The 26,091-nt window shown below is 52.9% G+C and overlaps 1 protein-coding gene across 8 annotated transcripts in view; it reads right to left on the bottom strand.

The window, feature by feature from the left end:
• Positions 1 to 25,314, bottom strand: part of EMID1 (EMI domain containing 1) — a 34,319-nt gene extending 9,005 nt beyond the window's left edge. For all 8 annotated transcript variants that reach the window (XM_038763135.1, XM_038763136.1, XM_038763138.1 and 5 more), the window contains exons 1-6: positions 24,973 to 25,314; positions 11,659 to 11,772; positions 10,768 to 10,871; positions 2,027 to 2,116; positions 1,264 to 1,325; positions 173 to 305 (exon numbers count right to left, since the gene is read on the bottom strand). In XM_038763135.1, coding sequence (XP_038619063.1) covers positions 173 to 305; positions 1,264 to 1,325; positions 2,027 to 2,116; positions 10,768 to 10,871; positions 11,659 to 11,772; positions 24,973 to 25,088 — 619 coding nt within the window. In that variant the 5' untranslated portion in view covers positions 25,089 to 25,314. The remainder of the gene's footprint in view (positions 1 to 172; positions 306 to 1,263; positions 1,326 to 2,026; positions 2,117 to 10,767; positions 10,872 to 11,658; positions 11,773 to 24,972) is intronic.
• Positions 25,315 to 26,091: the final 777 nt, after the last annotated feature.

The raw sequence follows: 26,091 nt of genomic DNA, 5'->3' as shown, positions 1-26,091 counted from the left end.
CTGCCACGATCCTCCTGGCCCATTCCAACCTAAGCTCCTTGTGGGCAGAGGATGCACTGTACTCTCCCAAGCACCTGATACAGTGCTCTGCACACCATAAGCGCTCCATAAATACCTCTGATGGATTAATTACTGGCCCCATCCGGCCTCCACACCCCCGACCCCTACTCACCTTTGGGGCCTTCCTCCCCAGGGCTTTTGTGAACAACAAGTGACCCCCAAAGAGGGGCAGAGACGGGTGCTGCCATCCCCTTGGCTTTGAGGGGTCCCCTGGGTGGGGGACCGGGCAATGACAGCACAGCCACCTGGAAAGGAGAGAAAGTTGGACCATGGCAACTGAGACCTTTGAAGCCTTCTCCCTGTGGGCAGTGGCCCTCACGGCTGTTTGGTTTCAGCCTGGCTCATCCCAGGTTTGATAAGACCCGTTTCCAGCACCACCACAAGTTTACCTGGAGTTCTCACCCTAAGCACTCGCTAACCCCCTCCCCCGTATAAATATTTGGACAGATCTTTAAACTACATTGCTTCCCCTGCCTGTAATTTCAGTGTCTGACCTTCCCGCTAGACTGTAAACTCCGAAGGCAAGGATCAAGACTGCTACAGTAATCTCTCTAAATGCTTGGTTCGGTGCCCTGCACAGAGAAAGCACTCAAGTATTGTGGGTGGAAGGCCTGAGACCATCACAGCTTAAAACACCCAAAAGGGTGGCTCTTTGAAGCTTATCCTCTCCCGATCTCCATTTCCCCCGTGATGCTCACATGAAGAGCTGGCACTTAAGTGCTGGGCCTGGAGTGGACAGGAAACCATGAGTTCAAGATGCCCTGGTAACTGGGTTTGGGGGAGGAGGGAGGTGGTCTGGTGCCCAGAGGATTGATACCCTTCATTCCCTCTCCAGAACAATTTTGGCCTCTCCGGAGGTCATGGGGAACTCATAGTAACAATAATAATAATGGCATTTATTAAGCGCTTACTATGTGCAAAGCACTGTTCTAAGCACTGCGGAGGCTATAAGGTGATCAGGTTGTCCCATGGGGGTCTCACAGTATCAACCCCCAATATACAGATGAGGTAACTGAGGCCCAGAAAAGTTCAGTGACTTGCCCAAAGTCACACAGCTGACAAGTGGCGGAGCCAGGATTTGAACCCATGACCTCTGACTCCAAAGCCCGAGCTCTTTCCACTGAGCCACGCTGCCATGTGTAGAGGGGCCAGGGAGCTCAAGTGGGCAAGGGGGAAGAGGTCCCTGTGTCACGCTCGACTGACCTTAGACTCCAGCAGATTCAGTCGCTCCGTCAGCTCCAGCACCTTGCTGCAGTTCAGACACCCTGAAAAAGCCAAAGGAAGCTTGGCTCCCCTCCTCTCCGGCAGGTGATGCCCCAACTGTCCCAAATGGTTCAGCAGCTGCCATGAGACCCCCCGAGGGGCAGTAGGTAGCGCCGGGCATCCTGCAATTCGGAGCAGGAGGCACTCTTCTCTTCGGACAGGCCCGCCCGCCCACCCGTCCAAACTCCGCGCCCCTTCCGGCTCCACCTTTGGTTCCCCCTTGCTTGCAAAAAGCCTTTTTGTGCCTCCTTTTAACAGAACTGATCTGAGCTGCAGCTTGGATTTACAAAAGGAAAATAACATTCGTGAGCCACTGGAATGGAAAATCCTGCAACTCCTTAACTTCCTCACCAGCATCCTGGGCTGGGAGGCGGTGGGGAGGGTGAGGAAAGGAGGGGAGGGTGTGTGTAGAGCCCCCCCGCCCCTGCCCTGGGCCTGGGCCAATCAATTTCCCGGAGCTAATTACGGTTAATTGCTCTCATTCTGGCAGATTGAAATGCTGCAGTACCCGCAGGTCGCCATGGTTATTTCAGGCCCCACTCTCTCTTTTAATGGTGCAAGGTTCTTTCCTCCCAACATGGGACCCTGCCCTCTTCCTTCTGGAGACAGACAGGGAAGGCCTGAGGGACTTGTGCTCCCCGTCCCCGCCCCCACGAGCATCCAGCCCGGTCCCTCACTCCTGGCCCCTCGCCCCCTCGCTCACCTGAGGTAGCGCTGGGCTGGAGCACGGGACTGCGAGGGCCGGGGCCCCGGCGGGCAGAGGCCGTCGAGAAGTCCAGGGTGCGAGCTGCATCTGTAACGGAGGAGCGCGGGCCTCAGTGGCGCCCGTGACAACGCCATTGCCACGGCGGACTCCGACGGGCAGGGGCACGTGCACCTCGCCCTCTACCTCCTGACGACCCCCTTGGACCTTCGGTAGAAATCCCAGGGGGCCTAAGGGGCGTAGCGTCCCCCCTACTTCCACCCAGGTACCTGTGAGTCCCACGCGTTTCTGGGAGATGTCATTCCTGAAACCCCACCTGCCAACCCAGGGACACTTGGGACCCCTGGGTCCCCATTTCGAGGCCCCCTGATGGATCTGCCCCCATTTTCCAGGTGGAGACACTGCGAGGCAGTGACGTGCCCATGGGGATGGAATCGCTCCTTCCCTCCCTCTCCTCCACTCCCCATGTAGTTTTGTGGGGGTCTGGGAAAAAGGCTATAAAGTCTCTGACCACATCAGGTTCCTTGGAAAGAGGATATTAAAATTGAATCCCAACTTCCAGCTTGAGACAAAGAAGACCAGAGGAGCCTCAGGAATGAGAATGGGCAACCCAGCTTTCTTACAGCCTGTGAGGGGCAGGATCTCTTGGGAAGGGAAGGGAGGTCTGAGGCCAGGCTTGGGCTTTGATTCAGTTCATTTTCCAAACTACCAGCCTCACACCCTTGACAGCCAGCTTGGATGGGGGTGGTGCAACTAAGTGCGTGGAAGAGACAGTAGGGAGGGAAAATAAGGTCAGGCGATGACAGCTGAGGCCAGGAAGGCTTCCTGGAGGAGATACGAAAGCCCTCAGTCAGCTTGCCCCCTCCTACTGCTCTCCCACTACAACCCGGCTCCACACTTCGCCCCTCTGATGCCAACCTACTCACTGTACCTCCATCTCATCTGCCTTGCCATGGCCCTCTCATCCAAGTCCTGCCTCTGGCCTGGAATGCCCTTCCTCTTCATGCTCGACAGACGATCACTCTCTCTACCTTCAAAACCTTACTGAAGGCACATATCCAAAGGCCTTCCCCGACTAAGCCCTCATTTCCTCTTTTCCCACTTTCTGCATGACCCTTACACATATATTTGCTCCCTTTTGTTCACCCCTCCCTCAGCCCCACAGCACTTCCGTACATATCTGCAATTTTTTTTTTATTTACAAGCTCGTGGGTCAGAAGGACCTGGGTTCTAAACATGACTCTGCCACTTGTCTTCTGTGGGACCTTGGATAAGTCACTTCATTTCTCTATGCCTCCATTCCCTCATCTGCAAAATGGGGATTAAGACTGTGAGCCCCATATGGGACAGGGACCGCGTCCAAGCTGATTAGCTCATGTCTACCTCCAGCACTTAGTACCATCCCCGGCACATAGCAGGCGCTTAACAAATACCATTAAAAAGAAATTAGAGCAGGTTTGACGCTGTGTGGGCTCTCTCCTACAGCCTCTGCCCGCCTCTCCTGGCCCCGGACTTCAAGCCCCTGCCCTTACTTCCTACGCCACTTGCCCCACAACCTCCCGTCCTTTGTTGCCAGGGTGACCAGCCGCCTGACATTACGGAGGACGGTCACGGAATTCCACCTTCTGTCCCGCCTTCCACTTGAACTGTATTTACCAAAGAAACCAAAACGGCCAACTGTGGCAGCATGCAGGCGGAGGGGAGAGGCTGGAGAAAGGAGGGGAGGGGAGGCACCCACCTCCCAGTTCCCAGGCCCACAGTGCGGGCAGCCAATCTAGTCCCGAGCCCAGGGTCGGGGCTGAAGCTCCCGGATCGACCCTGTCTACTGGCCCCGGCTGTGTCCTTGGGTGTCTGCCCTGGCCCAGGCCTCATCACCTGTCTAAGCAGCCAGGTGTGCGGGAGCCCTGTCTCTGTGGGGTCTCAGCTGTCCCTATGCAACGAGAGCTGAACCTTCTAGGCGGCCTCCATCTGGGCAGGGGAGGCTTCCGCCCCAGACAGGATGGACGGGGGTGAAGTCAGTCGGTCAATCATAGTTATTGAGCGCTTACTGTGTGCAGAGCACTGTAATAAGTGCTTGGGAGAGTACAAAAGAACAATCAACACATTTCCTGCCCACACAAGCTTACGGTCTAGAGGGAAGATGATGTGTGCCCTTCACTCTTTTCCCCAGCATTTCTTTCCCCCTCACTCTGTTCCCTTTTCTACCCTTTTCACTGCTTCGTCTTTCCTTTCCCCAGTTTGGGGAGAGGGGGCCCCTCCCCAAGTTCCTCCCAGCCTCCACCTGGTTGCCAGGGTCCCCAAGACATGAGGACTCAGGGACTACCCCTCAATCTCTGATAGGCTTCCAAGCCTAGGCTCTGTCCCACCGCTATTCCCACCAGGAATGGCCGCCTGCCCCTCACCTCCCCCCACCCCCCTGACACTGTGCCCAGTTTCAGCTCAACCCTGCCAATTCTTTTTCTTAATGGTATTTGTCAAGTGCTTACTATGTGTCAAACAGTGTCCTAAGCACTGGGGTAATAACGATGGTATTTGTTAAGTGCTTACTATGTGCCAAGCACTGTTCTAAGCACTGGGGTACATACAAGATTAGCAAGCAGGATGGACGCAGTCCCGTTCCCAGGTGGGGCTCACAGTCTTAACCCCCGTTTTTCATATGAGGGGCCTGAGGACAGAGAAGTGAAGTGACTTGCCCAAGGTCACACAGCAGACAAGTGACGGAGCAAGGTTAGTACCCAGATCTCTCTGAATCTCAGGCACATACAAGTTTATTACGTTGGACACAGAACCATGCAGTTCTCTGTCTCAGCAGCCAAGGGGTTCACTGATCCCCCTTCTCCTCTCTCAATCCATTGGTGAGATGGCAGGAGGAGGAGGGGCCGGGCAAAGTTTAACTGGATGCCTGTCCTCCACCGTCTGGTCAGGTCTGGTCAGAGTCACAGGCCTCTGCTCCTGGGCTGAGGCCTCTGGCCACCCTTGCAAGGAGTTTACTTTGCAATTGTAAATATTTGCTGGGGAGGAAGTGAGGGGAGTCGGGAGGCCGGGGATGAGGGGCCCAGGGTGTGGGGATGGAGAAGGAGGAGGGGTACAGCAGTGTGGGCTACTGGATAGAGCCCGGGCCTGGACGTTAGAGGGACCAGGCTTCGAGTCGCAGCTCCGCCACTTGTCTGATATGTGACCTTGGGCAAGTCAATTCACTTCCCTGGGCTCAGTTTCCTCATCTATAAAACGGGGATTAAGACCGTGAGCCCCATGTGAGATGTAGACTGTGTCCAACCTAATTACCTTGTACCTACCCCATTGCTCAGAACAGTGCCTGGCACACAGTAAGCACTTGACAGACACCATTAAAAAAAAATTCCAGGCCCCATCCCCAGGGCAGTTGGACTTGATTGGGCTGGGCTGGGATAGGAGGCCCTGGGCTTCAACCAAAGGGACACTACGGCAGGCCAGAGATCCGGCATGATCCAGAAATGCGGTCGGGGATCCCGGGAGGGGTCGGGGAACAGCTGGACCTCTGACAGAGTGAGGGAAGGAGGAGGGGCGTCCACTCCGGTGACCTCAGCAGGAAGGAGAAAAAGGTCCTGTCACCTTCACAGTGGGAGCTGCTGGGGGGCTGGACAGACAAGAGGGAGAAAGATGGTGTGGGAGACAATGGGGAGGGAATGAGGGGGGAGAGAAAGAAAAAGAGAAGCTTAGAGAAGTAGCATGGCTCAGTGGAAAGAGCACGAGCTTTGGAGTCAGAGGTCAGGAGTTCAAATCCCGGCTCCGTCAATTGTCAGCTGAGTGACTTTGGGCAAATCACTTAACTTCTCTGTGCCTCAGTTCCCTCATCTGTAAAATGGGGATTAAAACTGTGAGCCCCCCGTGGGACAACCTGATCACCTTATATCCCCTCCTCCAGCGCTTAGAACAGTGCTTTGCACATAGTAAGTGCTTAACAAATACCATCATTATTATTAAAAAGGAAATGGGTGGTAATTCCACTAGCCCCCCACCCCCTGTCTTCCCCTCTCTCTCTCTCAGCTGGCTTCCCTTCTCATTTGCAGGGAATATGTCTACCAACTCTATTGGATTGTACTCTCCCTAAGTGCTTAGTACACTACTCTGAGCACAGTAAGCGCTCAATAAATACCATCGACAGACTGACTACCCATGTGCACCCCCTCCTTTCCTAGAAGCCTCTCGCATATGCTCTGAGCTGGCTCCAGATACCTTTTTTGGGTGACTGCTAGTTCTCAGTTGTGGTATATCTTAAAGCATCCATTCTGTGCTAAAGCACTGTGCTAAGCACTGGGGCATGCACAAGATGATCAGATGGGATCCAGTCCCTGTCCCCGACCAGGTTCATGGCCTAAGAGGGAGAGCGAGAGCAAGGATCTTCTCCCCATTTTACAACTGAGAAAACGGGAGCCCAGAGAGGTTAAGTGAATCACCCAGGGCCATGAGGCAGGTCAATGGCAGAATAGGACTAGGCCATTGTGGGAAGGGAATGTGTCTGTTTATTGTTGTACTTTCCCAAGTGCTTAGTACAGTGCAGAGCACTCAGTAAGTGTTCAATTAATATGATTGAGTGAATGAATGACTAGAATTTGGATCTCCCAGTTGCCTGCTCTCTCCACTAGGCCACAGAAGCATGGGAAGAGAGGAGCATGGGGGAGCCCCCCACCCCCGGGTAGGTGGCAGGAACCATTGCAAATGACTGATCTGTTGTGACGGCCCTGGGGGCAAAACAGCCCCTGGTTTTCTCTAATCCCCCACCATGAGGGCTCCCAGGCAGCTGGAGGAGGAGACGGGTTATTAATAACAGGCGTTGGTCATCCATCTCTCCGGAAACCCCTCCTCCAACTCCCACACATGTCCCGTACCCCTTTCCCTCTCTCATCTCCCAGTAGAGGCTCCCACCCCCTTCTTCCCGCCTCACGGCAGCCCTGCCAAATCTGAAGCCAGGGCCGGTGCCATCCACCCACCCAGCTGCCCAGCCGCCAAAGCTCCTGCGGGTGGGCAGCCTGCCCGCACTCCCATCTGGGCCCTGACACACCCTGCCCTCCCACCCCCGCCTGCCCGGGGCCCAGGTGAGAAGGGTTTGTCCTTCAGCCGCCCCCTGCCCCAGACCCACCTGCCGAAGCCAAGCCCGGCAGCAATCAGGCCTCTGGTCCCGGGGAGGGCCCTTCTCGCCTCTCTTTCCTTCCCCCCCAACCCTTCCAGGCCCTGGGTTAATAATAATTATCATTACGGTATTCGTTAAGTGCTCACTATGTGCTAAGCATTGTTCTAAGCTCTGGGGTAGATAAAAGGTAATCAAGTTGGACACAGTCCCTGTCCCACATGGGGCTTACAGTCTTCATCCCCATTTTACAGATGAGGTAACTGAAGCCCAGAGTATAATAATAATGATGGTATTTGTTAAGTGCCTTACTATGTGCCAGGCACTGTACTAAGCACAAGGATGGATACAAGCTAATCGAGTTGGACAAAATCCCTGTCCCATACGGGGCTTGGTCTTCATCCATATTTTGCAGATGAGATAACTGAGGCCCAGAGAAGTGAAATGACTTGCCTAAGGTAACGCAGCAGATGAGTGGTGGAGCTGGAAACAGGATGCACTTCCTCTGACTCCCAAGTCCGTGCCCAAAGATGGCAAAGGAGGAAGGAGGGATGGAGCCCGGGAGTCCTGGCACCCGCCCAGGTTTCTCCGCCTGGCTGATCCCACGGGATGGCGGCTGGCTTGGAGGAGCGGCCCATGCGGGGCCGGGAGGGGGGAACTGAGGCCCTGACCCTCCCCTCCCCTCCACCCCCAAGACCCTCTGACCCCGGGGGACTCCCACGGTGACGTAGGCCGGTGCCCTCGGGGTGGGGGGGCTGCTGGTCCTGGAAGGGGAGTCAGGAAGCAGGAGACAGTGGGGAGGGGAATGGGACATCTTGGAAAGGGCCCAACAGGGAAGCAGCTGGACCTGGGACTCAGCCCTATAGTGGTCAGCAGGCCGCGGCGGTTGGGGGGGCGGGAGGCTGAAACTAAGGACGCCAAGCAAGAGAGGGTTCATGGGCCAGGGAAGGGACTGTGATAAGGTGTCCTGACCATCCACCATGGAGGGGCCGGCTCACCTAGGGATCAAGCAAGTCGATGGTATTTAGACAGCGAGCGCTGTATGCAGAGTACTGTTCTGAAATGCTTGGGGAAATATGTTCCAAAAGGGTGGGTAGACATGATCCCTTCCCATAAGAAAGGGAGCAGCATGGCCTAGTGGATAGAGCCTGGATATGGAAGTCAGAAGGACGTGGGTTCTAATCGTGACTTTGCCACTTGTCTGCTGTGTGACTACGGGCAAGTCACTTGGAACATGGACTGGTGCCCAAGCTGATTAGCTCGTCTCTATCCCAGCACTTAGAACAGTGCCTGGCACATAGTAAGCACTTAACCAAATACCCTAAAAAAAAGACCGTACAGTCTACAAGGTGAGGCAGACATTAAAATAGAACAGGGATAGGGGAAATAACAGACTATTAGACTATTTACATAAGTACTGTGAGGCTGGGTTGAGCGGTGAGCATCAAAAGTGCTTAAGGGGTACGCAGACAAGTACACAGTCATTGCAGGGGGGATAAAAAGGGCTTAGTCTGGGAAGGCCTCTTGGGGAAGATGTGTCTTTAGAAGGGAATATCGTTGGCCAGAGCCCAGACAAATCCACTGAAGGACTGGGACCCAAAAGAGATGAGGAGAAAGGGGAAAATGAGGAGGCATCGGAGGCTGGCTTCCTCTTGACCTCCTTGCTCAAACGGAAGTCACAGAAACCATGCTGAGGATCCTTCCACAGAAGACAAAAGCCAAAGACCAGTATCAAACTGGCGTTCATCTATGGTTAAGCCAGGGTTTGGTTTGAAATTCCTTTTTCTTATATTGACTATTACTCCTCATTTACTCGGTCCCATCTTAAGGACACTTAAAGACTCTGCCTTGGGTATTTTTGCATATATAGAGTACTTAGTTTTATATCTCTTTCTGTGTGAGCCTGGGGCAGCAGTCGCGTCTACCAACTTGATTGCGTCGTACTTTCTCGAGCTCTTAGTACAGTGCTCTGTACAGAGGCAGTGCTCAATAAATACCATTGATTGATTGGTCGGGGAGTCTGCCATTGATCTGGGGAGATAGTGTCCCAGGGCTCCAGTTAGTGGCCTCCTACCCTTCCCTCCCCTGCCCTCCCACCCACCACCCCCAAAAAAGCTTCCCATGCCTCTTGGGATTCAAAATCTTTCCAGTTGAGCGAACTAACCAGACCTTATCGGAGTGGGAACTAGAACAAAGGTGATGCAATTCGAGTGAGCACCCCCGCTTCCCTCCCGGACGGTGATGACCGGGAAAGGAATGTTTCCTGGACAGATGCTTCCCGTCTGACCGGGACAGGTAACACGGTCCCAGAGGCTCGGGGTTGGAATCAGCCCGCGCTCCCCTGGGCCAGGTCCTGATGGGGGCCGGGAACCATTCTCACCCCTACAGGAGTTGCAACCTACTACCGGCATAAGCCCCAATCAACTAATCATTGGTATTTATCGAGTGGGAGCAGAGCACAGTCCTGAGCACTTGGGAGAGTACAATACACCACAGTTGGAAGACTCGTTCCCTACCCACAATGAACTTGAAGGGGAGTCAGGCATTAATATAAACTACGGCCATGGGCTCAAGTGGAGAAGCAGCATGGCATAGTGGATAGAGCACGGGTCTAAGAGTCAGAAAGGTCTGCCGTGTGACCTTGGGTAAGTCACTTTATTTCTCTGTGCTTCAGTTACCCCACCTGTAAAATGGGGATTGAGACTGTGAGCCCTATGTGAGATCGGAACTGTGTCCAAACTGATTAGCTTGTATTTACGTCAGCGCTTAGAACAGTGCTTGACACATAGTATGCCCTTAACAAATACCATCATTATTAGTAGTAGTATCATTACGCATGCAATAAATACGATTGACTGACTGACCCCAGGGTTGAAGCAGCCTCATTCCAAAGCTCAGGCCCCACTGGAACCCCAAGGGAAGGCGGGGGAGGGGAGCGGGAATGAGGGGTGTCCAACGGAACCTGCCTCAGGCCTCCTGGGCTTCGGGGGATGGCAGCAACGTTGAATGGGAAGCGACCAATACTCACTCAAGATGTTTCCAGTGAGACTGGCAAACTCGCCTGCCCCTGGAAACCAACTTCTGGTCAGAGCCCCCTCCCTGAAAGCAACGGTGGGAGCTGTCTGACCTGGGGGCGTGAGGGGGGGACACGCAGATTCTGAGGCATTCACACATGTGCCGAAGCACAAACAAGTGCCACGGCCATCCCCTGGGACACCCAAAGCCTAGCATCCACTCAGTCTTCCCAGCAGGAAATGGCCCATCTCTCTTTTTCCTGTTAGTGGTGGGGAAACTGAGGCCCAGATGGGGCCTGCGGCCACGCTACTCGGCATGCCATAGCAGAGACCCAAAGCGAAGTTGGGAGCTCGAATTCCCAATCCCCTGGGGTCCACTGCCTTTATCCCCTGGGGGGCTTGGCTTCCTCCCACCCCACTCCACCCAAGATCTCAGGTGAAGTTAAGCCAAGGAGAAGAGGCCCAGAGCCCGCAAGTCCTGTCACCCCCCACATTTCTTACCTCACTTGCTCCCAAGCCCGGGGTCAGGCTCAGCAATATGGGGGCGGGGGTGGAAATGGAGCTTGAGGTCCAGGGGTAGCGATGCAGAGAGGTGGGGGAGACGGGCAGCATTTCCCTACCTTCCTCACAGTTGGTCCCCACGTGGCCTGGGCAGCACTTCCACTCCAGGCTGGTCACCGTCTTGTACATCACCTTGTAGGTGGGTCTCACCACTGTCCTGTAGCTGCAAAAGAGCCCAAGACCGTCCACCCACTCCGCTCAGCCCCTGGGCTCGGGACTTCCTCCTCTCCCCGAAACTAGGATCCTTGGCCTAGGGAGTCCTTGAAGCAGCCTGGCATAGCAGACTGCTGTGTGACCTTGGGCAAGTCACTTTGCTTCTCTGGACCTCGGTTACCTTGGGGATCAAGATTGTGAGCCCCTTGAGGGACAAGGACTGTGTGATCATCATTACCTTGTATCTACCCCCGCGCTTAGAACAGTGCTTGGCACACAGTAATCACTTAAACACCACAGTTATTACTGAAGGGAGCAGAGAGTAGAGCAAGATAGGAGAACAAGGAGCCCAACTCTTCAGCCTCTGGGATGGGGGAGACTGGGAGGGAAATCCTTCTCTAGCACCCCCTCGCCCTGGCCCCAGATAATAATAAAAATAATAATAATTATGGTATTTGTTAACCACTTACTATGTGCCCGGCACTGCTCCAAGCAGTGGAGTAAATACAAGATAATTGGGTTGGACACTAGGGCTCACAGTCTTAATCCTCATTTTCCAGATGAGAGAACTGAGGCCCGGAGAAATGACCTTCCCAAGGTCACACAGCAAAGGATGGAGCAGGGCTTGGAATCCATGACGTTCTGACTACCAGGGCTGTGCTCTACCCACTAGGCCATGCTGCTTCTCTATAATAAGGATGATAGTGTGACTCCACCTCTCTTCTGAGAGTGGGAAGAAGTGGATCAGGAGGGAGGGCGGAAAGGGCAGAGAGGGCAAGGAGGACATGGTCTCTCACCTGTTCCCTGAGCAGTGCATGGGCCAGCGGCAGCTGTGCATCACTTTCTGCAGGAAAGTGCCATTCTGGACATGGCAGGAGACCGTCCGTGTCACCATGTACGAGCACCAGTTTCTGAAATGGACCGCACGGTTAGGGGTGATGAGGGGCCAGGGTTGCCTCCTGGCTGGCTCTTCGGGATTCAGTCATTCAACTCATTCAATCGTATTGACTGAGCACTTACTGTGTGCAGAGCACTCTATTAACCGATCCCAAGGAGAAAAGAGTGCTTCCTGATCCATAACTGGCCAGTGGGAGGGAGCTGGGAAGGAAGACGGGGGGTGGTGGGAACAGCTCTCCCAGGCTGTGCCCGAAAAGGAAACCTTGCCTTTGTTCAGCGCTTTTTTCAATCAATCAATCAATCATATTTATTGAGCCCTGACTGTATGCAGAGCACTGCACTATTACTAATAGTAATGATGGTATTTGTTAAGTGCTTACTATGTGTCAAGCACTAGCCTAAATGCTGGGGTAGATACAAGCTAATCAGGTGGGACATAGACCCTGTCCCATGTGGGGCTCACAGTCTTAATCCCCATTTGACAGATGGGATAACTGAGGCTCAGAGAAGTGAAGTGATTTGTCCAAGGTCACACAGCAGACAAGTGGCGGAGCTGGGATTAGAACCCAGGGCCTTTTGCCTCCCGGGCCTGGGCTCTATCCACTAGGCCATGCTGCTTTCCTAAGCGCTTGGGAGAGTACAATATAACAGAATTGGCAGACACGTTTCTGGCCCGCAACGAGCTGACAGTCTAGATTGGGAGACAGACATTAATATAAATAAATAAATTATGGCTATTTAATAATAATAACGATGGCATTTATTAAGCGCTTACTATGTGCAAAGCACTGTTCTAAGCACTGGACTGTTCTAAGCTCTGGGGGGATACAAGGTGATCAGGTTGTCCCACGGGGGGCTCACAGTTTTAATCCCCATTTCACAGATGAGGGAACTGAGGCACAGAGAAGTTAAGTGACTTGCCCAAAGTCACACAGCTGGCAATTGGCAGAGCCGGGATTTGAACCCATGACCTCTGACTCCAAAGCCCGGGCTCTTTCCACTGAGCCACGCTGCTTCTCTACACAAGTGCAGTGGGGCTGAGGAGATAAAAGGAGCAAATCCAAGCGCAAGGGTGATGCAGAAGGGAGTGGGAGAGGCTGGCATTATTATTATCCCCGTTTTACAGGGCGGAGAGTGAGGCCCACAGAGGGTTGTGCTTTCTCTGTAATGCCAACCTACTCATGGTACCTCCATCTTGCCTGCGTCACCACCACCCCTTACCCTCGTCCTCCCTCCGGCTTGGAACTACCTCTCGTCTCCTATCTGACAGACCACCTCTCTCTCTGTACTTTCAAAGCCCCACTAAAATCATACCATCTCCAAGAAGCCTTCCCTGAATTAGCCCTCAATTCTCCAGGCTCCCATTCACTCTTAGTACAGTGCCTGGTACATAGTAAGCGCTGAACAAAGACCATCGTTATTATCCAGGCTGCCAACAAAACTCGGGGGTGGAAGGGTTCCAGCGGCAGGTCCATTTATTAATTCAATCATATTCATTGAGCACTTACTGTGTGCAAAGCACTGTCCTAAGAGCTTGGGAGAGTAAAGGCTTTGAAAAATAAGCCCGGCCAGCAACTGTGAGGAAGCTAGAGTTAGGGGTAGGGGGGAAAGGCAGGCTGAGCCCCTACTGGGTGTGTCAAAGCAAGCTGGTTCCCAAACACGGGGCCCCGAGTGCAAATCCTGACACCAACGCAGAGCCACCTACTCTCATCTACCAGCCCTCCCGGGGCAGGCCCCCATATTTTCCTTTCTGCACAAATGCCCCTCCCACAGGGGCTGCAGTACAGGCAGGATATCAGAGCGAGGATTACCTTCCCCCCACCCTCACCCGCTTCGGGGCTGCCCTCCCTTTCTTTTCCAGGAGATGAGGAGGAAACTTTTCTTTCCTCCTAATTAAAATCATCCCTGGCAGGCCCGCCCCAGCCTCCTACTCCACTGTTTATTTTCTGGCAAGTTTGGGTTTATTTGAGATGGGCTGTTGGGAGAAAGTGGCGCTCACGTCAAGGATTTCAAACAAAACCTTTTTCCTGGGCCCCTCGGCGGTGGGTGGGAGTGCAGAGTGGGATGGGTGGGGCGGTGGGGTTGGAGTAAGGGGGTGGGGGGGTGTTCACGGAGCTCGCCTCAAGGATGAAGGGAAGGGAAAAGGGGGGCTACAAGTCGGAAGGGAGCCAAGGGGTCCAGGGCTCCACCCTCACCACCCTGGGGTCAGTGTAGGAGAAACCCTCAGGAAATCTGGGTGGGAAACTTGGGCCTGGAGCTCACAGTCTAAGGGGAAGTAAGGAGAGGTATTTAATCCCCATTTTACAGCTGTGGAAATAATAATAATAATTATGGTACTTAAGTGCTTCGTATGTTTTGTTTTGTTGTCTGTCTCCCGCTTCAAGACTGTGAACCCGCTGTTGGGTAGGGACCATCTCTATATGTTGCCAACTTGTACTTCCCAAGTGCTTAGTACAGTGCTCTGCACACAGTAAGCGCTTAATAAATACGATTGAATGAATGAATGAATGCCAGGCACTGTACTAAGCACTTTTCCTCAACTCCCCCTCCCTTGCTCTTCCCCCCTCACCCCACCCCATGGCACTTACGTATGTATCTATAATTCTATTCATTTACATTGATGCCCATTTTCTTGTATTGATGTCTGCCTCCCCCCTCTAAACTGTGAGCCCATTGTTGGAAGGGACTGTCTGTCTTTATTGCTTTATTGTACTTTCCAAGCGCTTAGTACACTGCTCTGCACACAGTAAGCACTCAATAAATACGACTGAATAATTACAAGCAAATTGGGTTGGACACAGTCCCCGTCCTACGTGAGGCTCACAGTCTCAATTCGTTTTTATAGATGAGGTAACTGAGGCACAGAGAAGTGAAGTGACTTGTCCAAGGTCAGACTGAAGGCAAGTAGAGGAGCCGGGATTAGAACCCATGACCTTCCGACTCCCAGGCCTGTGGTCTATCCACTACGCTGGGGGGAACCTGGGACTGGAGCTCACAGACTTGGGGAAAGTAAGAAGAGGTGTTTAATCCCTATTTTACAGTTGAGGAAACTGAGTCAAAGAGAAGTTAAGTGACTTGCCCAAGGTCACACAACAGGCCAAATGGCAGATCTGGGAGTAGAACCCAGATCCTCTGACTCCCGGACTTGTGCTCTTTCCACTAGGCCATACTGCTTCATTCCCTTAAACTGTGAACCCTGTGTGGGACAAAGGACTGTGTCCGATCTGATTATTTTCTATCTCCCCCAGCACTTAGCACGGTGCTTGGTACATAAGCACTTAATAAATATTACTATTGCTATATTATTATTATTATTGTTAAAGTACAACCAAGTTAATAGACACAATCCCTGATTCAAAGAGGTTACGATTTAGCAGATTTAGGCCAGGCAGGGTATTCCTGGAGAATCAGTCAATCAATCATCAATCATCATCATCAATCGTATTTATTGAGCACTTACTATGTGCAGAGCACTGTACTAAGCGCTTGGGAAGTACAAATTGGCAACATATACGGTCCCTACCCAACAGTGGGCTCACAATCAATCAATGGTATTTATTGATAAGCAGCATGGTGTAGCAGATAGAGGAGAAGAAGGAGGAGGAGGGGTGGCCAAGGTCCGGGGTGGGTGTGCAGAGGGCCTTGGAGAACCAGTCTGTCCTCTCTCCGCCTCCTGCTTTCCCCTCCAGCCTCAGGGGCTCAGGTTCCAGTCAGACACCGGAGGACTGTGGGGGGCCAAAGCAAGCTCAACTTGGCACCTCGATGCACCTGGAGAGCTGCCCACCTCCCCCAAGGCCCTTCACGCAAGGCTCGGTGGAAAGGTGGGAGGGGATTGGGGGCCAGGGCGTTTCTCCCAGCCCCAGGGAACTTGGGGTGTGTCGGCCTCTCTCTCTCCCATCACCCCCAACCTGGAATGCTATCCTGAGTTAATGGCAGGATCCAGCCAATTGGGCCCAGCGCCAAAAACCATTGTGAAAAAGAGCCAGGGATGGGAGGAGTGGGGAGTGGAGAGGAACACCTCCTGCCCCTCTAGAAGGGCGGCATTCCCCGGGGCATGGCAGAAACCCCACCCGCTAGACTGCAAACTCGTTGTGGGCAGGGAATTGAGCCTCTTACACCATTCTCTCCCAAGCCCTTTGTACAGTACTCTGTACCCAATAAGAACTCAATAAATACCACTGATCAATGGATTGACAATGCCATTCCAGCCCAGATGGGAACCCCCAGGCCAACAGCAGCAGAAACAAGGTGTCTGATGGGCCTGCGGCAAAGGGAAACAAGGCTTGTTGCCCTGCCCTGATTTCTACCAAGTGCTCTTAGACTCCTTTCCTCTAGCATTTAGGAGCTTATTTACCCTTTCCTTGGTACTCAGGCATCCATCATAATAATTATAGTGTTAGTATTTATTAAGCTCTATGTGCCAGGCACTGTACTAAGCTCTGGGATGGATACAAGTAAATCGAGTTGGACACAGTTTCTGTCCCATAGGGCTCATAGTCCCAATCCTCATTTGACAGATGAGGTAACTGAGGCCCAGAGAAGTGAAGTGACTTTCCCAAGGTCACACAGTGGACAAGTGGCAGAACCAGGTTTAGAACCCAGGTCCTTCTGGCTCCCGGGCCTGTGCTCTTATCCACTCGACCATGCTGCTCGACTATTTATTTTGACCACTCCGTAAATATGTTTACGTTTGTCTCCCCCGTGAGAGTGCAAGCTCTTTGCGGGGTGAGAATGTGTCTATTTATTTATTCTGTACTTCCCAAGTATGGGGCACTGCACCAAGTGGGTGCTCAGTAAGTACTACAACTATTATCAATCAATCTTATTTTTGAGCGCTTACTGTGTGCAGAGCACTGTACTAAGCACTAGGGAGAGAACAATACAGCAGAGGTGGTAGACATGGTCCCTTCCCACAACGTGCTTACACTCTAGAGGGGAAGACAGACACTCACAAACATAAATAAATTACAGATATGTACGTAAGTGCTGTGGGGCTGAGGGAGGGGTGAATAAAAAGAGCAAATCCACGTGCAAGGACAAAGCAGGAAAAAGTGGGAGAAGAGGAAATGAAGATTAAGTCACGGAAGGCCTTTTGGGGGAGGTACTGATATTTACTGTGTGACCCTGGGCAAATCCCTTCACGTCTCTGGGCCTCAGTTATCTCATCTGTAAAATGGGGACAGACTGGGAACCCCATGTGGGACAGGGACTGTGTCCAACCCGATTTACGTGTATCCACCCCAGTGCTTAGTACAGTGCTTGGCACAAAGTAAGTGCCTAACAAATACCTCAATTATTATTATTATTATGTCCACATCTCCTCACTCTTAAAAACCTAGAGGGCTGCCCATCCACCTCCACAACAAACAGAAACTCCTCACCATCGGCTTTAAGAAACCCGATCAGCTCACCCTCCTATTTTACCTTGCGGATCTCCTTTTACAATCTGAGGTCCTCTAATGCCAACCTATTCTCTTCTTGTCTATCTCACTTCCAACCCCTTGCCCAGTTTCTCCCTCAGGCCTGGAACTCTCTCCCCCTTCTCATCCCACAATCCAGTACCCTCTCCACCTTCAAAGCCCTCTTAAAATCACATCTTCTCCAAGACTCCTGTCCAAACTAAGCCCTTTATTTCTTCTAACCGCCCTCCCCTCAGCTTTGGCCATGCACTTGTCTGTGGATCCCTTCCCCCTCTAGAATGGAAGCTCCTTGTGGGCAGGGAATGTCTGTTTGTTGTTATAATGTACTCTCCCAAGAGCTTAGTATGTTGCTCTGCACACAGTAAGCGCTCAATAAATACGATTGACTGACTGACTCTGTCACTCACCTCAGGCCCACAGGACTTATGTAAAAAATGGGGTGCTAGCTCCCCCATCTCTAATTTATTTCAAGGTCTGTCCCCCTATAAACCATAAGCTCCTTGTGGGCAGGGAATGCATCTACCAATTCTGTTGTACTGCACTTTCCCAAGCGCTTAGTACAGTGCTCTGCACAGTCAGAGCTCAATAAATTACCACTGAGTGATTCCACTTAATGATGCGCATATAGCTTTAATTCTATTTGTTCTGACAGTTTTGACACCTGTCTACGTGTTTTGTTTTGCTGTCTGTCTCCCCCTTCTAGACTTGAGCCTGTTGTTGGGTAGGGACCGTTTCTCTATGTTCCCGACTTATAATTCCCAGCGCTTAGTCCAGTGCCCGGCACACAGTAAGCGCTCAATAAATACGATTGAATGAATGAACGAATAAATGAATTCCAGATGTCTGTGCCTCCGTATCCCTGCCTACCCAGGGAATAATAAAAATACTAATAATTGTGGTACTCGTTAATTGTGCCATTCATTCATGCAATCGAATTTATTGAGCACTGACTGTGTGCAGAGCACTGTACTAAACACTTGGGTGAGTACAGGCACTGTAATAATAATAATAATAATGGCATTTATCAAGCGCTTACTATGTGCAAAGCACTGTTCCAAGCGCTGGGGAGGTTACAAGATGATCAGGTTGTCCCACGGGGAGCTCACAGTTTTAATCCCCATTTTACAGATGAGGGAACTGAGGCACAGAGAAGTGAAGTGACTTGCCCGAACTCACACAGCAGACAGTTGGCGGAGCCAGGATTTGAACCCATGACCTCTGACTCCAAAGCCCAGGCTCTTTCCATTGAGCCATGCTGCTCTTAATGCCCCCACCCAGGGGGCTGCAGTTCAGTTGCCGGGGAAGACCCCCTTAGGGCAATTCTCCTTTGGACCATAAGGAGGCTGGGCCCTGGGTACCAGCCGCTCCCGCTGCCAGGATCCGCCCCTGGGGACTTACATTCCTGGCACTAATCTGCTAACCTTCCCACGGTACCTCCATCTAATCTACCTCGCTGCCAACCCCTCGCCCACAGCCTGCCTCCAGCCTGGAACACCCTCCGTCCCTATATCCAACAGACGATGACTTGCCCCACCTGCAAATTCTTACTGAAAGCCCATCTCCTCCAAGAGGCCTTCCCTGATCGAGCCCTCCTTCCCTCTTGTCCCGCTCCCTCCTGCATCACCCTGACTTGCTCCCTTTATTCATCCCCCTTTCCCAGCCCCACAGCACTTCTGTCCATATCTCTGTTATGTCTGTCATATATCTGTCATTTATTTATAATATAGTCACTTATAATACATCACTTATTGATTGATATTAATGTCTGTCTCCCCCTCTAAAACGCAAGCTTGTTGTGGGCGGGGAATGTGACAGTTCAAATTGTTACATTGTAATCTCCCAAGTGCTCAGTTCAGGGCTCTGTACACGGTAAGTGCTCAATAAATATGAATGAATGAATGAGTGTGGCTGGCACATTCCCGGACCGTGGGGCCCAGCCCCTCCAGCCTCCAGGACGCACTCTTGGGCCGCCCCCTCCCCACCAGCACAAAGCCCCCTTTATGCCTCTTATCTCTCTCTGGAATCCAAGGCCTGAACCCTGGAGTGGGGGTGAAGGGGCAGAGAGGCGGAGGCCCAGGCCCGGCCATGCCAACAGAGGCGGTGGGTCACACTGACCCCATCCACATCACGCCAGGCGTGGGAGGTGGGTAGGAGGGTCAGGTGCCTTCTCCCACCACCGCGGAGGAGGGGCCCTCAAGGGGCTTGTCTTCTCTGCCCCCAGGGAATTCCGGGGGAATTCTGGCAGGAAATTCTGCCACATATCTGCTGTGTGACCTCCAGTGGCTACCAATCAATTTGCACATCAGGCAGAAACTCCTCACCCTGGGCTTCAAGGCTGTCCATCCCCTCGCCCCCTCCTACCTCACCTCCCTTCTCTCCTTCTCCAGCCCAGCCCGCACCCTCCGCTCCTCCGCCACTAATCTCCTCACTGTACCTCGTTCTCGCCTGTCCGGCCATCGACCCCTGGCCCACGTCATCCCCTGGGCCTGGAATGCCCTCCCTCTGCCCATCTGCCAAGCTAGCTCTCTTCCCCCCTTCAAGGCCCTGCTGAGAGCTCACCTCCTCCAGGAGGCCTTCCCAGACTGAGCCCCTTCCTTCCTCTCCCCCTCGTCCCCCTCTCCATCCCCCCCATCTGACCTCCATCCCTTCCCCACAGCACCTGTATATATGTATATGTTTGTACATATTTATTACTCTATTTATTTATTTATTTATTTATTTATTTTACTTGTACATATCTATTCTATTTATTTTATTTTGTTAGTATGTTTGGTTTTGTTCTCTGTCTCCCCCTTTTACACTGTGAGCCCACTGTTGGGTAGGGACTGTCTCTATATGTTGCCAGTTTGTACTTCCCAAGCGCTTAGTACAGTGCTCTGCACATAGTAAGCGCTCAATAAATACGATTGATGATGATGATGATGACCTATGGTAAGTCACTTCAGTTCTCTGGGCCTCAATTACCTATTCTGTAAAATGGGGATTAAGAGTGTGAGCCCCATGTGGGACAGGCACTGTGTCCGACCTGCGCTTAGAGCAGTGTCTGGCACATAGTAAGCACTTAACAAATACCATCGTTATTATTACTACTATAACCCTCTGCTGACTTACCACATGACCCAGCAACAGAAGAGGCTAAAGGGCTCAGGGTAACAGTTAACTGAACTGTTAATTGGTTCTCTCTCCTTTGTAAACCTTTAACCATCCACTGGTTCAAGTCCCCGTCTCCCCTAGGAATGGCCCATGTAATCACTCAATCAATCATATTTTTCGAGCACATACTGTATGCAGAGCACTATACTAAGCATTTGGGAGAGTACAATATAACCAAGTTGGTAGACACATTCACTACCCACAGCGAGCTTCCAGTCTAGAGGGGGAGACTACATTTTTATTAATATAAATTTAAAAAATGGATATGTACATAAGTGCTGAGGGGCTGAGAGAGGGGTGAATAAAGGATGCAAATCCAAGTGCAAGGATGACGTAGTAGCGGGTGGGAGAAGAGGAAATGAGGGCTTATTCGGGGAAGACCTTTGGGAGATGTGCTTGTAATTAGTTCAAGATCAGCCTGAATCTTCCCCCACCCCTTAACCATACATTACATGCCTTGTGCTTCTGGGTATAATGCACTGTATCAGTGGATGATTAATAGTGTTTACTGTCATATTTATTAGGGACTTGAACCTACATGTAACTCCTCACCTGAGCATCAGTACAATGGATCATCTAGATACGCATGTACACACAGGCAGGCCCTCGAATCCAGGTTCCCACGATGTGACTGACCTGACCAGGCTGTGGCCCACCTTCATCATTCACTGCAGCTGCAGGTCACCCCCAGGGTCCTTGGGCCCCTTCTCCTCTCGGGTCCACTAAGACCCGGTCCTCTTCATCAACTACCCCTCCCACCCCATTGGTTCCCTCCCCAAGGAAGATCTGCTCCCTTCCCTTTGTCGACTGTAAGCTCCTGGTGGGCAGGGATCAGCACGACAAACCCTATTACAATCGTAATTTCCCAAACACTTAGTGCAGCCCTCTACACATAGTAGCGTGCAGCAGCGTGGCCTAATGGGAAGAGACAAGCCTGGGAGTCAGAGCCTAATCACAGCTCTGCCACTTGCTGGCTGTATGACCTTGGCCAAGTCACTTGGCTTTTCTGTGCTTCAGTTTCCTCAATTGTAAAACGGGGATTAAATACCTCTTCTCCCTCCTACTTGGACTGTGAGCCATGTGAGACAAGGACTGTCCAACAGAATGACTGTGTTTAGAACAGTGTTTGACGCTTGTTTTCCCCCTCCTCAAGAAACTTCAGTGGCTGCACACCCACCACTGCATCAAACAAAAACTGCTCACCATGGGCTTTAAAGCAATCACCTTGCCCCCTCCTTCTCACCTACCACCCAGCCCACACACCTCATTCCTCTAACGCTAACCTCCTCGATTTATCTCGATCTTGTCTATCTCGCTGCCAAACCCTCACCCACATCCTCCCTCTGGCCTGGAACACCCACCCTCCTCAAATCCAACAGACAATTATTCCCCCGCCCCATTCCCCCGGCTTCAAAGCCTTATTGAAGGCACAACTCCTCCAAGAAGCCTTCCCTGACTAAGCCTTCCTTTCCTCTTCTCCCACTCCCTTTTACATCACCCTGACTTGCTCCCTGAATTCATCACCCCCCTCCCAGCCCCACAGTATTTATGTACGTATCTGTAATTTATTTATATTTATGTCTGTCTTGCCTCTAGACTGTAAGGTCGTTGTGGGCCGGGAACATGTCTGCTTATTGTTATATTGTACTCTGTCAAGGGCTTAGTACAGTGCTCTGAACACAGTAAGCACTCATATACGATGGAATGAAAGAATGAATTAACACGCAGTAAGCCATTAACAAATAGAGAAGCAGCATGGCTCAGTGGAAAGAGCACGGGCTTTGGAGTCAGAGGTCGTGGGTTCAAATTCCGGCTCTGCCAGTTGTCAGCTGTGTGACTTTGGGCAAGTCACTTCACTTCTCTGGGCCTCAGTTACCTCATCTGTAAAATGGGGATGAAGACTGTGAGCCCCCCGTGGGACAACCTGGTCACCTTGCAACTTCCCCAGTGCTTAGAACAGTGCTTTGCACATAGTAAGCACTTAATAAATGTCATCATTATTATTATTATTATTACCATTTTTTTAAACAGTAAGCATTCAATAAATCCCTGTGATTGATTAATCGACTGGCTGATGAAAAAGCCTGTGAAAAGGGGAAGAGAGGGGAGCTCTCAGGGGGAGAGACTTAGCTACACTTTGCACAGGAGATGAAAAGGCAGGAAGTCGAACTTATTGTCCTATACCTGGATGAAGGCTCATTGTCGAGGAACAGCAGGCCAAAGGTAGAGGGATTGGGGAGGGAGAAGGGAAGAAGAAGGAGAAAGGGTACCCTGAAAAACGCTGTTCCTGTGAGTCCAGGGGCCAGGAATAAGTGAATGGTCACGGCTTCCTGCCTCGCATCAGTTTCTGCCCTAGAGGGTGGGGAACTGGGTGAAGGGGAGGGCTTCCCGGCTAGTAGTGGGTGGGTTTCTGGGAGACCCTTTCATACATTCATTCAATCATATTTATTGAGCGCTTACTGCATGAAGAGCACTGTACTAAACGCTTGGAAAGTACAAATCGGCAACAGAGACAGTCCCAACCCAACAACGGGCTCACAGTCTAGAAGGGGGAGACAGAAACAAAACAAGTAGACAGGTGTTAATACCCTCAGAACAGAGAAATAGAATTATAGCTAATATACACAGCCGGGAGCCAGTTACCAGGAGCCCTGGCTCAAGGCCACACAGCCAAGGTTCCAACTGGGTGGGGTTTGGGGTGCCTTTTCTTAAAAAAAAAACCAAACCACTGTATTTGTAAAGCATTTACTCTGTGCCAGGCACTGTACTAAGTGCTGGAGAAGATACAAGATAATCAGGTGGAACACAGTCCCTGTCTCACATGGGGCTCACAGTCTTAGTCCCCATTTTACAGATGAGGGAACTGAGACCCAGTGAAGTGACTTACCCAAGGTCTCAGCACGGACAGGCAGCAGAGCTGGGACTAGGACCAAGATCTTGCCGACTCCCAGGCCTGGGTTCTATCATCCACTAGGCCCTGCTGCTTTTCTAGGGTGAGGGTTAGGGTACCACCCAGGGCCTCAGGAAGCCTTCAAGGATGGCTCTGAGGGACCCGATCCGGACCTGCCCACCTCCCTCCCTTTCTTCTGCCCTGCCCTGGCTGGGCACAAAGAGCCTGGGGTCAAACCAGGAGGTCCCGGAGGGCCCCCAGCCTCTCCCTCACCCCCGTCTCTGCCTTTCAAGCAGGGAATGTGTCTGTTATATTAGTGTATTGTACTCTCCCAAGCATTTAGTACAGTGCTCTGCACGCAGTAAGTGCTCAATAAATACAACTGAATGAATGAAAAAGGGTAGGAGGGCCTCCGATCCCACCGACCCTCCACCCCAGTTTGGCTGGCCCTGGGGTCCCCAGGGAGACAATTACTCCCCCCTGCTTCAAAGCCTTTTTGAAGGTTCATCTCCTCCAAGAAGCCTTCCCTGATTAAGCCCTCTGTTCCTCTTTTCCCACTCGATTCCACATGGCCCTGACTTTGCTCCCTTTATCCTTCTCCCCCCAATCCTGGGCACTTATTTACATACCTGCCATTTATTTATTGCTATTAATGTCTGTCTCCTCCTTTAGACTGTAAACTCATTATGGGCAGGGAATATGTCTGCTTATTGTTATACTGTACTCTCCCAAGTGCTTAATACAGTGCTCTGCACACAGTAAGTGCTCAATAAATACGACTGAATAAACGAATGAATGAGGGTCCCATCTGACCTCAGCCAGTGAGGGGATAGAGTCACGGGGGCAGGAAGGGGAGAGGGGGCAGGGCAGGGAACGAAATTCCCATTTAAAGCCCCATGGGGCGGATTAGGCGGATTAGGAACAAGATCGGGAAGGAGAGGAAGGGGGTCTTCCCCGACTGCCCCAGTGAATCACTGGACTTTATTGAGCGCTTACTGTTTGCAGAGCACCAAACTAAGCGCTGTACTAAGCGCTCGGGAGAGTAACAGGGTCGGCAGACGCGTTCCCCGCACGCAAGGAATTTACAGTCCAGAGCCTAGCCCCACATCCAATTTTCAAGTCAAAGGAAGGGGAAGAGGGAAGGTCAAAGGCCCCGGGGGTCTCAGCCCCCCGCGCCCAGTCCCCCCACAAACTGTCCCAAGGCGAGGGGGGCGGTTTCAATAAACACGATTGGTGGAGGGAATTAATAATAATAATAATAATTATAATAATAACGATGGTATGTATTAAGCACTTACTATGTGCAAAGCACTGTCCTAAGCGCTGGGGAGGTTATGGGGTAATCAGGTTGTCCCACGGGGGGCTCACAGTGTTAATCCCCACTTCACAGATGAGGGAACTGAGGCTCAGAGAAGTGGAGTGACTTACCCAAAGTCACAGAGCTGACAGCTGGTGGAGCCGGGATTTGAACCCATGACCTCCGACTCCAAAGCCCGGGCTCTTTCCACTGAGCCACGCTGCTTCTCTAATTGACTGAGATGGATGGGGAAGACCCCCCACACACACACACACACACACACGCCCCACGGCACCCAAAGAAGTTTGACCGGTTGATTGGCAGGCAAGGGCACTGCCACCCACGGCAGACCTTCATCCTGAGGGGTGGGGCGACGGGGGCGGAGGGGGGCAGAAGAAGGGGCAGGGCCTCCCGGGCAAGGCTCCCCGTTGGTGCTGGTCCTGGGGGGCTTTACCTGCGGCTGGGGAACCGGGGTCCCGCGAAGGTCCAGGAGGCGCCGTCCCGGGTCAGCAGGGCGCAGAGGCCCAGCACAGCCCACCACCGGCCCAGGCCCGCCCCCGGACCCTTCATCGGGCTCCCCAAAGGGCTGGGGCGGGGGAGAGGGGAGAGGAGACAGAGGGGAGACGACAGAGGGGAGACAGAGGGGAGACGACAGAGGGACGGGGCCGGGCTCCCTGGGGGTCCCTGGGAGGTCCGTTGGGGGGGGGGGGAGGTCCCCAGGCCCGGGCACAGCTGTCCTCCTGGGGGGCAGGATGGCGCCTCTCTCCGGAGGGCCGACGCCGGCCGGGAGGGCAGGCAGGCAGGCAGGCAGGCAGGCAGGCAGGCAGGCAGGCAGGCAGGCAGGCAGGCAGGCAGGCAGGCGGGCAGGAGCACTTCGACCACGCCCCCTCCCCTCCTCCTGTTCCCCTCCTCCCTCCTCCTGTTCCCCTCCTCCCTCCTCCTGCCCCCCTCTCCCCCGAGCCCGGGATTCCTTCCTCCCCCGGATTAAGGCGCTGAGGTTTAGGCTGGCTGCCCTGCCCTGCCCTGCCCGGCTCTTTGTCCCTCCCCGCTTCTAACGCTCCCGCCCCCACCCCGCCCCGTCCTGTTTGTCCGTCCACACCCCCCACTCCCGTCCGTCCTGTCCGTCCATCCCCCCACTCCTGTCCGTCCATCCCCCCCACTCCTGTCCGTCCATCCCCCCAACTCCTGTCCGTCCTGCCCATCCATCCGCCCTGTCCTGTCCATCCTGCCCTCCCCCCGACTCCTGTCCGTCCATCCCCCCCACTCCTGTCCGTCCTGTCCGTCCATCCAACCTGTCCTGTCCATCCTGCCCTCCCCCTCGACTCCCGTCCATCCATCCGCCCCCTCCTGCCCATCCATCCCCCCAATCCTGCCCATCCTGCCCATCCATCTGCCCTGTCCTGTCCATCCTACCCTCCCCCCGACTCCTGTCCATCCATCCGCCTCCTCCTGCCCATCCTGTCCGTCCATCCCCCCGACTCCTGTCCATCCTGCCCTCCCCCTCCCCCCCCGACTCCTGTCCATCCATCCGCCCCCTCCTGCCCATCCCGTCCGTCCATCTCCCAGCGCCCCT

Source organism: Tachyglossus aculeatus, chromosome 21 (genome assembly GCF_015852505.1).
Source record: "Tachyglossus aculeatus isolate mTacAcu1 chromosome 21, mTacAcu1.pri, whole genome shotgun sequence".
NCBI lineage: Eukaryota > Metazoa > Chordata > Mammalia > Monotremata > Tachyglossidae > Tachyglossus > Tachyglossus aculeatus.
The sequence above is the reverse complement of the archived record's forward strand: the minus strand, read 5'-3'. Positions and strand labels throughout refer to the sequence as shown.